The 14,364-nt window shown below is 38.4% G+C and overlaps 1 protein-coding gene across 2 annotated transcripts; it reads right to left on the reverse strand.

Moving 5' to 3' along the window:
• Positions 1–221: 221 nt before the first annotated feature.
• On the reverse strand, positions 222–9,714 carry slc22a6l (solute carrier family 22 member 6, like). 2 transcript variants are annotated; one of them, XM_017698725.2, is made up of 11 exons: positions 9,382–9,714; positions 8,382–8,879; positions 7,638–7,741; positions 5,957–6,111; positions 4,997–5,165; positions 3,375–3,498; positions 3,163–3,278; positions 2,287–2,501; positions 2,012–2,120; positions 1,298–1,501; positions 222–679 (listed from the first exon to the last, which is right to left on the reverse strand). In XM_017698725.2, the coding sequence occupies exons 2-11, from the start codon at positions 8,775–8,777 to the stop codon at positions 586–588; spliced, it is 1,686 nt and encodes a 561-aa protein (XP_017554214.1). In that variant the 5' UTR covers positions 8,778–8,879; positions 9,382–9,714; the 3' UTR covers positions 222–585. The 2 variants fall into 2 exon arrangements, with proteins under 2 accessions (XP_017554214.1, XP_017554213.1); XM_017698724.2 differs by having other exon boundaries at positions 9,205–9,714.
• Positions 9,715–14,364: the final 4,650 nt, after the last annotated feature.

Below are 14,364 nucleotides of genomic sequence, written 5' to 3' on the forward strand. Positions count from 1 at the left end.
TGTTTTACTATATAGGCCTATATCTAGTTCCCTTTAATGCTAATGTTTGATCTGTGATCTGTGTAGGTGAGCAGACGAACAGATATGGCATTCCAGTCATAAAAGATCTGTGCTTAATACACTATGAAGAAACAGGACTACTGTGTCCAGTTTGAACTGATAGCCATGGACATCTTGTGTTAGTGAAAAAAACAAACAAAGAAAAACAATAAAACTAAATATTCCACTTAGTTAAGAAGAATCTTTATAATACTTTATTAGCCTGGTTTTGTATTATTGACAAAACAAACATGTGAAAGTTTAAAATGATGTTAAAATGATTTTTCTGACCTGTCATCTGATGCTACTATTCATTTACTATCAATAAATCATTTCAACTACATTCTAGTCTGAAAACACTGTACACACAAATAATGCTGTCAATGTAGCCTTAGTTTCATCATGTAAAGTAGGAACTGTCCTGCACTCTCTCTCAGCCCTTTCACATCACCAGGAAATCACTGCAAACCCTCTTTAACATCTAAGCTATTGCAGCTGGATTGTGTGCTGGATTGTGTGCTCCATGGACAGGTCACTCACAGTGGACTAAGGCACTGCAGTTTCCTTTAGTGGACTGTTGCTGGAGTCTTTTAAGACCATTTCCTCTTTCTTAGAAGTTTGTTTTCTCCTTATGAATCCTCTGTATAACCAAAAAAGGAAAGGAAAGGAAAACATTAAGAAAAACATTATGCAGTTATCAGGCTAACTAATGCAATATAATTCATTTATTTTATGAAATACAGATGAACGTGATGTATGTGTATAGGGCTTCTAGCTAAGGCTATTTTGCAGCTCCTACTTCTGGATAGATTTCTTAAAAGAGTTAAAACAAATAAATAAAACAGCATAAACAATTTAACAAAATACATGTAAAACTTGACCAACTACGTTTCATGTGAAAATAGGTTTATATGTGTATTTGTTTAATCAGTCAATAAAACCTTGCAAATTGTTTACTGACTTGTTTTTTTAAGCAGCTGTTTCATTTTAGTGTCAAAATGTAGAATTAATTTTGTGTTTCTAAATAATAAATATGGTTCACAGTATCAAATGCATTTGTAAGGTCTAAAAGTACTGTTTCCACTTCTTTACCTTCATCTAAACAGCATTAGCTTCATTTTAAGGGCCTAGAGATCCATTTACTGTGTGAAACAAGTCCACTGACAATGTACATCAGCCATTACATTCACCTTCAGTGCAAATCATCTGACTCCATAAGTGAGTTACATTATAGACATGCTCTCTTTCCCAGACTCACCTCTCCTCAGCATCCTGGATAGTGTCTGGGAGAGGAGTAGCTAGTGTTTCAGGGAGGAAGTAGGCGAAAATTCCACTCAGAATGGGAGCTCCTCCATAGATGAAACCCGGAAACCATGCCACAGCTTCTCCTATCAGAAGTACCAGGGGAGCCACCATAGCCCCCAGACGTGCCATCATCGACACCCATCCCATGCCATTCTGCCTGTGAGATTCAAAGGAATGCAATGTAAGCTGTGATTTGAAAGCTTTCTCTGAGCTTGTTTTAACCATGTCTGGTCATAAACCCAGAGGAATGATGCAAATGGCACCCATGCTTTTCCTTATTCTCATAATGGCAGAACTTAGCTATTAGTTTTGTGGTTGTTACTAAATAATTATTTTTTTTCTGTATAATAACCTTTAAGATTAATATCTCAACAATAATCCTGCAGTTTAGGCACAATTAAATTGTATGCTTCAGATTACGTTCACATTTTTTTGTACATATCAGATGTATTTAATTTAATCAACATATGAAAGCTAATCAAATCTGACTTGAAAAGATCTCCACAACTGTGAAAACTAAAGCTAAGACAAATCAGAACAGATTTGTGCTAGATTTGTGCTAGTTCAAATAACTTGATAATGTGAACATATCCTTTAATACAAGAGTACAGAAGATGAAGATAATTATGATGACAACGATTATGTTAATGATAACGAGAGAAATTACCGGATTACAGTGGGGTATAGCTCCCCTGAGTAAAGGTAACAGCAGTTGAAGGAGGCAGCAAGGCAGCCCTTTCCAATCACTGCCAAACTGGTACGCAATGTTTGCAGTTCTGCACATGCACAATGAGAACAGGCATCAGAGCAAAGCACCACAGCACACAGCCACAAGCAGCGTCAAGACAGCCCAAGAGCCTCCTCATGCATATGGACATTACAGAACAAAGGAAGGGAAAGGAATTAGTGATAACATTAGTAGAACCACACTGTTATCCTCACCATAGGGCACCAACATATTGATGAGGATGGTAATGCCCGCTAACATGAGTGCTGCGCACTGGGATATTCTCCGTCCTATTATGCTCATAGATACTGTGACAATGATTTTGGCTGGAATATCCACGGCTCCGAAGATCACTTGGATCAAATATATGTTCACCCCAAATTTCTGTAAGTCCATGGAAAGGCCATAGTAGGCAAAGCTTGTGGAGAACCTAGGAGAACATGAATCCACAACAATTAGCAGTCCACCAAAAAAAATCACTGCTGTGTTACAAAGCGGTAATGCATACAGAATCTCTGAGATAAAAGGGGCTATTTTTGACATTTTTACATTTTTAATGTATATTTTACTTTTAAAGTATATTTATAAGTTGTGTGGTTTTATGCAGCAAAAGGACCATAATTTATTTTTACCTCACCATTTTCCAACCTCTCTTCATCCCTTAAACAGATTGTTTTTGTTACTATGCCTTTAAGACTGATATTAGATAAATGAGCTCTATTCTGATTGTAATTGCCCTGTATTTCACCTAATTCAGAAAGCACTCAGAGCTGGAACACTCCTTATTACTAATATAAGAATGGGCAGGGCTAAACTGCTGTAGGCTGAATAAGTGCATATATGTAAATTAGTTGGTTCTTGTGAAATCACAGAAACAGTGAATTTAAAACAAGTTGTTCTGGCATCTTAATTTGCACATATGGACAGTATGAACTGGGTAGTACACAGTACATTTTCAAACCTTATATATACTTGTTTAATCCCCCCAAAAAAGGAAATGATCATTTCCATGATATGGCCCCTTTATGGAACTAACCTGGATGTCTAGTGTGGTGAAATGAAAGTGAATAAATCTGAATACAGCAACTGACCAGACTGCACTGAGGCAGACAGTGATAGTTCTCATTGTGCGCTTCCGTAGCAGGTCCAGCACACTATGACTGATCTGTGAGCAAGACATCTCCTTCTTCATGGACTGCTGCAGCATCTGCACATACATAGACAAAATCACACAGAGGCAGTTATGAGATGATTTGGAGGATTGAGAAACTGTCATGACCCTTTACACTGATACTATCATCACCTCTATATTGATTTTGTCTGCCTCATCACGACGACCGTTCATGCGCGCCACAGCCTTGAGGTTCTTGACTGCCTGATCAGGCTTCTTGTTCAGGACCAGCCAACGGGCAGACTCCAAGAACCACCTACATATATGTGACGGTTCATTCATTAGCAAAATAGATTCTTGGATGTTATCATGGGGGTGAAAACAGAACAAACAAGCATTATGTGGAAGGTTATTTTGTGCTTTTGAAAAAGTTCTTCACACATTTTCCCACACTTAAAAATGTGGGAAAATCAAATAATGTTGAATCTCCAGCCTAAAGGCCTACTTTAATGATCTTGCTCTCTCTAAAAAAGAAACCAGGCTGAGGATGATGATATAAATACCCCATGTTTGTATAGGAATAGACCCAATAAGCATAGCCAAAACATTAACAAAGACACTTAGAATATTTTCTTATTTTATTATTGCCTCCAATTATTAAATGTGGAGATGGTTATTTAACCTTGTGAATGCCCAGGCTTAACTGTGATTTTTTTTTTTTCGTTTTCAGAAAACAAGTATTTCAAGCATAGTCCTGCTCTAGTTGTTTACCCTTTCACTCATGCATACATGTTCCAGTGATTTATAACTTTTTGTGTAACTGATTTTCTGCATACATAGACTGACGCAGTGTCCAAAATGGTCTACTAATCCCTATACCTTACATTCAATAGTGTAATAGTAAATAGTAATAGTATAATAACCTACATTAATAGATCCGGATCACTGTAATGAGCTTTATTATAGGAAACAGAATTTGTCATGGTAGTAAACGATTTTGCACACTTCCTATGGGTTTTCTCATTACGAACAAATGCAGTGCCTTATGAGTATCCCTTATCCTCCTGGGCACATAGGTTATACTCTACTTGTTGCAGTGCACTGTGGGATTGTTTGAGTGCAGTGGATAATCTGCACTATGTTTTCCACTACAAAATGGCAGAACCCCAAAATAGTGCACCATATAGCTAATAGTTTCTCTTAAGACAGCTTAAGAGTGACACTTGTTACACAAGATCTCATAACCTGTTGTTAACAATTACAAACATATTTTGTGGTAAGTTGCTGGCACTATTTCACAAAAATAGGTTTAGTGTCAGTTTGCTGAATAGCTAGCTGGAAAACCCAGAAGACTAATAAAGCTAATTTTAGATTTAAAAAATGCCTTGGGAGTTGACCACCTAGCTAATTATAGCAATAATAGCAAACTAATGCCAGTCTTTTGTTTACTAAGCCAAACCTAGCCTAGTTAACTGGCTAGCTAATTGGCAAGAATTATTGCATTACTGTTGTGTAACCTTTTCACAATGAAATTTAGAAGTTGATATATTAGCCTGGTTAGCTACTACAGTATTTCCTTCCCATATGTAATGTGTTAGATTTGGAAGAACAAGTTTTTTCAAACTTTTTTAGAAACATTTTTTGTAGTGCTTCAGTGTGGCAAAATGGTTCTTTAAAGTAACCTCCATTGAGAGGATCCTTAAGGTACCAAAAGTGGTTCTTCTATGCCATCATTCCACCTTCTTTCAGTTTCACTTCATTTTTATGAGTGAGAGTGAAGGCTTAGCGCATTCTCAAAGAAGAGTTGAACAAACCATGAGTAGAGGAAGGAGACATAGAAGGGCAAAGAAACAGCCAGAGTGAGCCAGCGCCAGTCTCTGATGTTGTAAGCCACTACGGCTAAGATGAGCTGGCCTGTAGTGTAGCAGTAGCCTGTGCCTGTGCCCACCACTGTCCGCACACGAGTGGGGATCCACTCCACAACTATATGAGATGCAGAAAGAGGAGGATGTGGATGTCACCATACATACAGTACCAGTTCATTTTTTCATTTTTTTGGACACACCTATTTGCAGAAGGGTTTTCCTTGTTTTTTTTTACTTTTTTGACACATTCAAGTGTAAAAATGAAGACATTAGTGCTATGAAAGAGCATATACTTAATGATGTAATGAGCAAAACATGCCAAACATATCAAAAGTGTATTATTTTTTTGGATTCCCTGTTGCCTTGATGCAGCTTTACATACTCTTAGCATTCATTAAAAAAGACAAGTAAGAAAAAAAGGGGGTGGCTGTCATCAACGGTAGTGGTAGGAGAGGTGAGCCAGCAGGCAGGGGGTCACAGGCTCAAATTCCAGGACTGGGTATTCCAGGTTGTGCCAGAAATATATATTTAAATTAAATTGTTTAATTAAGAAAAGTATGACAAATATGTATTAAATACAAACTCTTATGTGTTGCTGTGAACCAGTGGCTCTGTAGTTTTCCATCTGCTTTTATAGATTTTTTGATATGCTGAGTTTGACTGAACAACATAAATGAATTACTTTGCCACCACAGTCATACGTTACAGCCTCAGGCAATATGTTTAGGGAATTGATTTTCACATTTCCTCAGTTACAGAGAGAGTGGAAGTTCCAAACAGATTTCAGAATGATCATTATTCAGCCAAGGCTTGCTTTATTGAGTACACAGACATGATGGAATCTGTTTGAGACCCTACAAAACATGCTTATAGGGGTTAAACATTCATGAGTCTGTGGCGGGTACTCACTGAGGGAGAAGGAATTGAGGACCAGACCGGACAGAGCCATGCCACAAAAGAAGCGGAAGAGACAGAAAAGGGAGAAGGAGGTGGCAAAGGCTGCGCACGTCCCTGCCACTGCCATCATCAGGTGAGAGATAAGCAATAAAACACGCCGGCCAAACCTGAGACAGAGACGAAGTTCAGCGTTCTGTGCTTTAAACGTCACTTTGAGTTGGCACTTGGATATGTCTGTGGTATTGTTATTTTGTTTAGAATTACAGTTAGACTGACATACACTGTTAGCGATAAAGGTTCTAAGCAGATACAAATTTTGCTTCATCAAGGTACAAACATTATTAATTCACCTTGTACCTTAAAGGTACAACAGTGGTTTTATGGTCCAACTGTATTAAATAAATTTTTCCCAGTGGAAAAGCACATTTTAAATTTTTTATAAGCTAATGTATCAAAACAGAACAATAAAATAAAAAACCTGGAGACCAGACAGGGTATGTGGAGTTAATACACTAAATATAATTTCAATGTACTATGGTACAATTATGTTCCCTGACTAAAGGTAACAAGATGTACTACCCCATATACTACCCCAGTGACAAGAGAGATATTGCCCCAGTGACAGTTTAGTACCTTTTCTTCTGAGAGTTTACAAAAAAGGGATGTAGTGGCAGGAAGTATGTGCTAAAAAATATATAATGTAATAAAAAGATGAGGAGCCCCAGTATTAATAAAAATGATTGTGATCAAAATTGCCACACAGATTGGCCAGGCTTAAGCCTGTAGACGTATTGATGAGAACTGGCCACCTAGAAGGGACATATAGTATGGCAAGAGAAGCTGCATGCCATTCATATTATATATCCTTCATATTGTCATTTATCAAAGGTGGTAAGTAACTATTTACATTTACTCAATTTCATGTACATAGTTTCATTTTTGTAATTTTTTCAAATTCCTAATCAGTTCCATTTTAGATGTCCTCCTTTAGTTCCTAATTCCTTTTTTTTTTTATTATATTCTGCTGGTTTGGCACTTGCTGTGTTGCTCACACCCTTCATTTGAGCTTAATCATATTATTTAAGGATAACTGGATCCCAAGACATTTAATAGCACTTACACAGTTCCTTTTTTAAACTGATACTCTTTTTTGCTACAGTACCCACTTCTGTCCATTATTAACATTTATACATTACTTTAAAGACAAGTCTTTTCTCCAACTTCTTCCTATAGGGCCTATAGGTGGTCAGTTCCAATTAAATCATCTTCACAATTATCTCACCTGTGAAGATTCCAGCCTCTGTTTTGTTATTGACTTTGCCAGTAACTCTACTGGATATGTATGGACTGTTTTTGTACTTCAGAGAATTGTGCATGAGATTCTTATCTTTTTGCACACAAGAGGCTTGTCTTTTACCACGAAAGGCTTGTCGTTTTCTTCCATGCCACTTTTCTTTCATAATACTGTTGTTTATTTATAGCTGTCTCTTTCATGGAAAAATAGAATAAGACTACAGAAACTAGCACAAATACAGAAGGCAGTGTAGACCTGGTTTCTGAATGCTAATTATAACAGCCTGGTGAAATTAGACCATTAGAGGAGGTTTTCAACTGACAGTCATTGAAATATGAGGAACTGTTGGTCACTGAATGGTCATAACGTTTTTAATCAAGTAGACACAGTGATCCCTACCTGTCAGATAGTCCCCCGAAGATCATTGCACCCACAAGCACCCCTCCCATATAAATAGTTTGTCCCATTTGCTTCAGAGACCGCATATCACACACTAAATCCCACTGTAGGAGAAAGACACAGAACAAATCAAGACACACAATGCTCTGATTACTTTTGCCTTTTACCAGTAGGACCAATAGACGTGCTCTTGCGAAGCAGGAGACACTGATGTCTCCCTGACCTTTTCCTTCCTCTCCTTAAAATATGAAAATAATTGAACAGACTGTTTTTACTACTTTACACCATTAAGCCTGATTTTTGTAAATGTGTGCTGCTCTAACTTGCTGCCGTGTACTTTGCATCAGTCAAAAAGCTGTGCAGGCTCATCACTTCATTGTATATATGATGAGCTGAAGTGTGAGGATATATGTAAATGACTTGTTTTTTTTTTTGTGACATCAAAAAATCAGTGCATGGGCCATGTTTCAGCTTAGCTTCCATATATGGGCGAGAAAGTGAATGATATGTTTTGAAACTGTGTTTACATACTATATTGATCTCCTTTGTCAGAAACAAAATCCAGTTAGTTGAACTGGATTGACCTCAGAGAAAACCAATGCACAAACCAATGATGACCTGTAAGTACTTTTTACTTAAAAAAATGCAGGTTTACATAACAGAAAAATGTATTACAAACTGTCGCATTAAGTGTTTCATTATTTTTTTACAGCGCACTAAGCACAAACCCTCTCTGTCCCCTACCTCCGTAATGATGGTCGAGGTCATCTCGGTCATGTTGTATTTCCATCCATCCACACATCCCTGCATATTGATTCCATTCTCTTCGTTCTCCCACTCCAGCTCCTTAGAACTGTTTGTGTGCAGCAGGTGCCACTGTGGGTGGGTGTAGCGTCTGCAGCGTTCAGGTCTGCCCTGCTGGTCCAGGGGTATGCTGATGAGCAGTGTGTCCTCTGGGTCCAGCAGGTGTCCAGAGAGGTTAGTATGGGCAACACAGTGGTGAGACGGCACAGCAGCTACAAAGTTCTGCAACAGATTGTGGCTGGCCATCATGAGGATGGGCAAGGAGAGCAGGGTGACATGCATGATCTGGAAATGGCCAGTGCTGCCCACCTGCTCCAGCAAGTCTGCGAAAGCCATGATCCACAAGCACAGTCAAAAGTCTGCCTGAGTTCTGCTGCTGCTTTCTGTTGGACTGAGCCTAAAGTTTGGGGCTCTGCTTCAATATTTGTTCTGATGTATCTGTAAAAGCACAGAGATCAAGCTGATTTGAGCAAAAATTAAGCAAAGCAAAGGTTGAGTTGAAGTGTTTTTTAACTTTGCTTCATTGAAAAGATTTTGACTTGAACACAGTCTCTTTTTTAGTTGAATTAACAGAATTTGTTTTTCCTACAGTTTAGGCTTTGTTAATTTTTTTTATATATATTACAACTGATGGATTTTTTACTGGACATAACTGCCTAGGTCTGACTATAAACCCTTTAATGGTAGTTTCTGTTTTATGACTAAAAATATTTGAAGTCACACTTGGTAAACCATTCACAATATGAAAGCACATTAGAATTACATTGCCTGGGCGTCTTACTGCCGATGAGTTTCCAGAACTGAGGGCACTCTCGTGCGAAACCTCCTGGGCTCAATGTGATCCTTTGTTGAATGCAAATTTCCAGCAGCAGTGCAAAAAAAAAGCCAAAAGCCTTATCACACTAAAGTAGGTCACGGCAAAACAGAAGAACATGTTAACCTGAGAAGCTCATTTTTTTCCAGCAGATTGTGCCGTGCTGCATAATCAGCTCTGAAATTCCTCCAGCTTTTCTGAGAAAATGCAGCACACTTCAACACTGGATTAAAAACAGTGCTGCTAAACCTCTTGCCTTTTCCAAAGCATTGAAATGGAGATTCAGTTAGTTGAGGCAGTGTAAAAACACAAAGTGTGGCCAGGTGAATCCTCAGACTATCTTCTGGTCTTCAGTAGCTGTGCCTCTGGTCAAGCTTCTTGAGAGCTACAGCATGAGACTCTGAGGGATGGGGATGGGGTTGAAATCCAAGTCACTACGTGTGTGTGTGTGTGTGTGTGTGCGTGTGCGTGTGTTAATGAGAGAGAGAGAGAGAGAGAGAGAGAGAGAGAGAGAGAGAGAGAGAGAGAGAGAGAGAGAGAGAGAGAAAGAGAATGTAAGAGCATTTTGAACAAATACTGCTAAAACATGATACCTGACTAGGCTTGGTGGGACAAAGGTAGCAGATTTTTCATACAGATACCCTCGTTTGATAGGAATTAAAAGATAATATGCTGGTAGAAGTTTAACTTTTATCTTTAAGTGACCCTAAACCGTACACTCACCTGAGCACCCCCACCATCACCAAGGTTTACTGTCAAAGTCCAATGCCTTCCCCTTCCCATACACATTTCTTAACAGGTTTTATGAAGTCCAGGACACAAGACCCCTGATGCAATGACTCAGCAAAAACTCACCAAGATCAGTCCAACACAAGCACAGAGGAAAGGGCTAATCACTGAGTTATATAAGACAATTAGAGAGCTAGAAGTACCAGAAGGAGGTCTAGACAGACAAATGGCAAAAGGTGTGAGAAGCTCTATTATGTAACAAAGGAACCTAAAAAATAAGTAGCAATCGAAGAAACTTCAAGAGTCTTAGATCACGTTGTAGAATTGTTCAAAGCAAAGAAAAAGATCTTTCGAAACAGGCTTATTCAGACATATCATTCACATTATTCCACTGCTTTGGTACCTGCTATAAAACTGTAAAATATACAATACTACATAATATTATATCAAATATGTAAACTGTGTAGTAATGAGGATAAAAAATGTGTTTTCCCACAAACAGGCCCCTGCAGTTTAAAGGGTCAAATGTAAAAAAAAATCATATCAGTTTCATGTGGTTATGGGAGGTATATGTATAGGTAAAGATACACTTTCTGATTTCTGGAGGTAGAAAAAAAGATTAAAATTAAGACTGTTATATATAGGTACTTCATAACCATTTGTAACTGTAGCACTGCTACAGCTAATGAGTAGATACCTGTGACATCACAAAAGCAGTGAATTTAAAACAGACTGGTTTTGCAATTTAATTTCCATACAAGGACAGTATGAACTGGGTAGTAAATGGTATGCATTGAAACCTTAACAATGTTTGCACATTATTTTACTCCTTTATTTAAAAAAGTGAGAGAAATTTGTTTTTCATAGGCATTATATAAATGACCTATTAATATATGAATATTCTGATTGGCGGCATGTTTTTTTTTTTTTGGTTTGAACACAGTCTGGGAAAAATATACAGACCCCTTTTAAGTTTTCTGCTCTAATATCTGTACTACAGGCTGTAGTAACAATGTTCCTTATCAGGTCACTGTGAAATGGCAGGCTAATCAGCTGTAGGACATGTCTGTAGTTGTGAGCTCAAGAGTTTTTCAATTCTTTCTTTTTTTCTTTTTTTGTTTTAGAATTTTTTTTTTTAAATCACTAAGATATTGAGTTCATAATGGGCTGTTATATGTATATACAGTGTTGCTTCAGTCTTGTGACCGGAAGGTTGCTGGTTTAATCCCCTGAACTGACAGTACATGACTGAACTGCCCTTGACCAAGGCACCCAACCCCTAACTGCTCCCCAGGTGCTGTGCATAGGATTGTCCACTGCTCTGGGTATTTTGCTCACTGCACCCTACTGTGTATGAATTCAGTAGTGTGTATGTGGGTGTTCCATTACACCCTTACATTCCATTACATCAGATTTTCACACAAGTCTTAATAGTAGATAAAGAGAACCAAATTAAACAAATAAGACACAAAACCTTTTCTTTCAGTATTTGATGTGACCCACTTGTGCAAAGATAACTGCAATTAAACGTTTCAGGTAACTGCTGATAAGTCCTGCACATCAGCTTGGTGGAATTTTAGCCCATTCCTCCATATGAAACAGCTTCAACTCTGTTATGGTGATGTATTTCCTCCCATGAACTGCTTGCTTCTGGTCCTTCCACAATATTTATATAGGATTAAGATCAGGACTCTGACTTGGCCATTCCAAAACATTAACTTTGTTCTTCTTTAGCCATTCATTGTTAGAATGACTTGTGTGCTTAGGGTTGTTATTAGTGTTGTTCTGCTGTTCTCCTGAGCTCATGGACAGCTCAAAGTTTTCAGCTCACAGATATATGTCCTGACATTTTCCTTTAAATTTGCTGGTATAATTTAGTGTTCATTGTTCCATGATGATGAAACCATGATACTACCACCACTGTGATTCACACATGGGATAAAGTTCACATACCGGTTCACATTTAAACCAGAAAGATCTATTTTGGTCTTATTTATCCACAAAACATTGGCTTGTCCATGTGCAGTAACGTCCTCTCAGAGAGGGGCAGCTTTCTTCTTGCAACCTTGTCATGCACGCCATTGTTCTTCAGTGTTCTCCTGATGGTAAACTTATTAACATTAACAGCCACTGTGAGACAGGCCTTTAGTTGCGTAAAAGTTACTCTGGGCTCTTTTGTGGCTTCGCAGACTAATACACACTTTGCTCTTACTGTGATCTTTGTTGCTTGACCACTCCTGTGGAGTGTAACTATTGTTTTGAATTCCTGTCTGACAGTGGATTGATGGAGTCCAAACTGTTTAGAGATGGTTTTGTAACCATTTTCAGCCTGATGAGCAATTAGCAACTCTCCTTCTGAGGTCCTCAGAAATTTCCTTTGTTTGTGCCATGATACACTTCCCCAAAACATGTGGTGTGACCAGATTGAAATAACAGAACCTGATTGGCATCCCATTGATTAAAAACACCTGACTCTAATTTCTAAATATTTTTCAAAATATTGACACTTTGAGCACCTTCTACAGTGCTCTCAGTTAATCCGAAATGTTAATAAACCTCAAACATGAATGTTTAAGAAAGTCAAAGTGAGGTATTGGCTTTCTTAGGAGAATATCTATATGTGCACAATTATTGGGCAATTATTATTGCACAGAATTATTACGCAGCTAAATGAAATACACACATTTTCCCATCTCACGTTTTTTATTTTCATCTGTTCAAGTGAGAATTATAAACAAACAACTCAAAACTTTCCAGTAAACGTTTCTGACATATACATAAAAAAAAAATCAGTGACCAATATAGCCACCCTTCTTTTCAATAACAGTGATAAGCCTTCCATTCATGGAGTCTGTCAGTTTCTTGATCTGTTGCCGATCAACTTTTTGTGCAGCAGCAACCACAGCCTCCCAGACACTGTTCAGAGAGGTGTACTGTTTTCCTTCACTGTAAATCTCCCGTTTAAGAATTGCCCACAAGTTCGCAATTGGGTTCAGGACAGGTGAGGAAGGGGTTGTCCTGCATAAAAATCATTGTCATTTTGAAAGATGCAGATTCTTCCTGGACCACTGCTTAAAGAAAGTGTCTTCTAAAAGCTTGCAGTAGGCTTGGGAGTTGATTTTGAGCCCATCTTCAACGCGAAAAGGTCCAACCAGCTCTTTAATAATACCAGCCCAGTACCTCACCTCCACCTTGCTGGAGTCTGACTCGAAGTGGAGCTCTGTCCCATTACTGATCCAGCCACAGGCCCATCCATCTGGTCCATCAAGAGTCACTCTCATTTCATCAGTCCATAAAACCTTTGAAAAATCTGTCTTCAGATTCCTCTTGGACCAGTCTAGACGCTTCAGCTTATGTGTCTTGTTCAGTGGTGGTCGGGTTTCAGCCTTCCTTACCTTGGCCACGTCTCTGAGCACTGAACATCTTGTGCTTCTTGATACTCCAGCTAGGTTGCAGTTTTGGAATATGACAGAACTAGAAGATAATGGGTTCCTGGTAGCTTCATGCTTGATTCTTCTCAAATCCTTGGCAGTTATTTTGCGTCTTTTTTCTCAACACATTTCTTGCGACCCTGTTGACTATTTGCAACAAAACGTTTGATGGTTCTGTGATCACGCCCCAATATCTTAGCACTTTCAAGAGTTCTGCATCCCTCTGAGAGACTTTTGGTCATTTTTGACTTTTCAGAGTCAGTTCAATCTCTTTTTTGGCCCATTTTGCCTAAAGAAAAAAGCTGCCTAATAATTATGCACACCTTGATATAGGGTGTGATGTGATATGATATGGGCTCTTTAAAGAATTAGAGAACCATTTTATTTTGTTAGAAACAGTTTGTCAAAATGTTAAAAGTGACAAGTCTCCCTCCAGTAAAAACACAGGTTGTATAATAAGCCACTGAAGCAGATGCACTATGGTTCTTTCTACTATGGGAAATTAGCAATAAACCATCATAATTTATAGATAAAGCCAATGTGAGCAGAGTATATAGATTATAATAGTGTTTATAAAACAGAGCTCAACAGCTTACAATTATTATCACAATTATATAAGGTAAAACCTAGAAAGAGCACTTCATTTTCTGTAAGTGAAATATTTTGAGATGATGTCCTCTGAGTGACCCTAGCTCACAGGTGGGCCAGCATTTGTTTTGTTTCGGCTTCCTGTCTGAAATCTCCTTCACCCCAGTCAGGGGCTGCATGACATGCCCGAATGAATACCTCTGGTTCAATGAGCTCAAGGAAACCTATTGTGACAGAGCATATACTGTTATGAATGTTCTGGCTCCAAATGTTCAGTCTGAAAGATGACATGGTAAGGATTTAGCCTTTGCTACGCCTGGGTCATAGACCGTGTTAAGTAACATTGGTGACAGGTAACCCA

The sequence above is a fragment of the Pygocentrus nattereri genome, chromosome 16, assembly GCF_015220715.1.
Source record: "Pygocentrus nattereri isolate fPygNat1 chromosome 16, fPygNat1.pri, whole genome shotgun sequence".
Taxonomy (NCBI): Eukaryota; Metazoa; Chordata; class Actinopteri; order Characiformes; family Serrasalmidae; genus Pygocentrus; species Pygocentrus nattereri.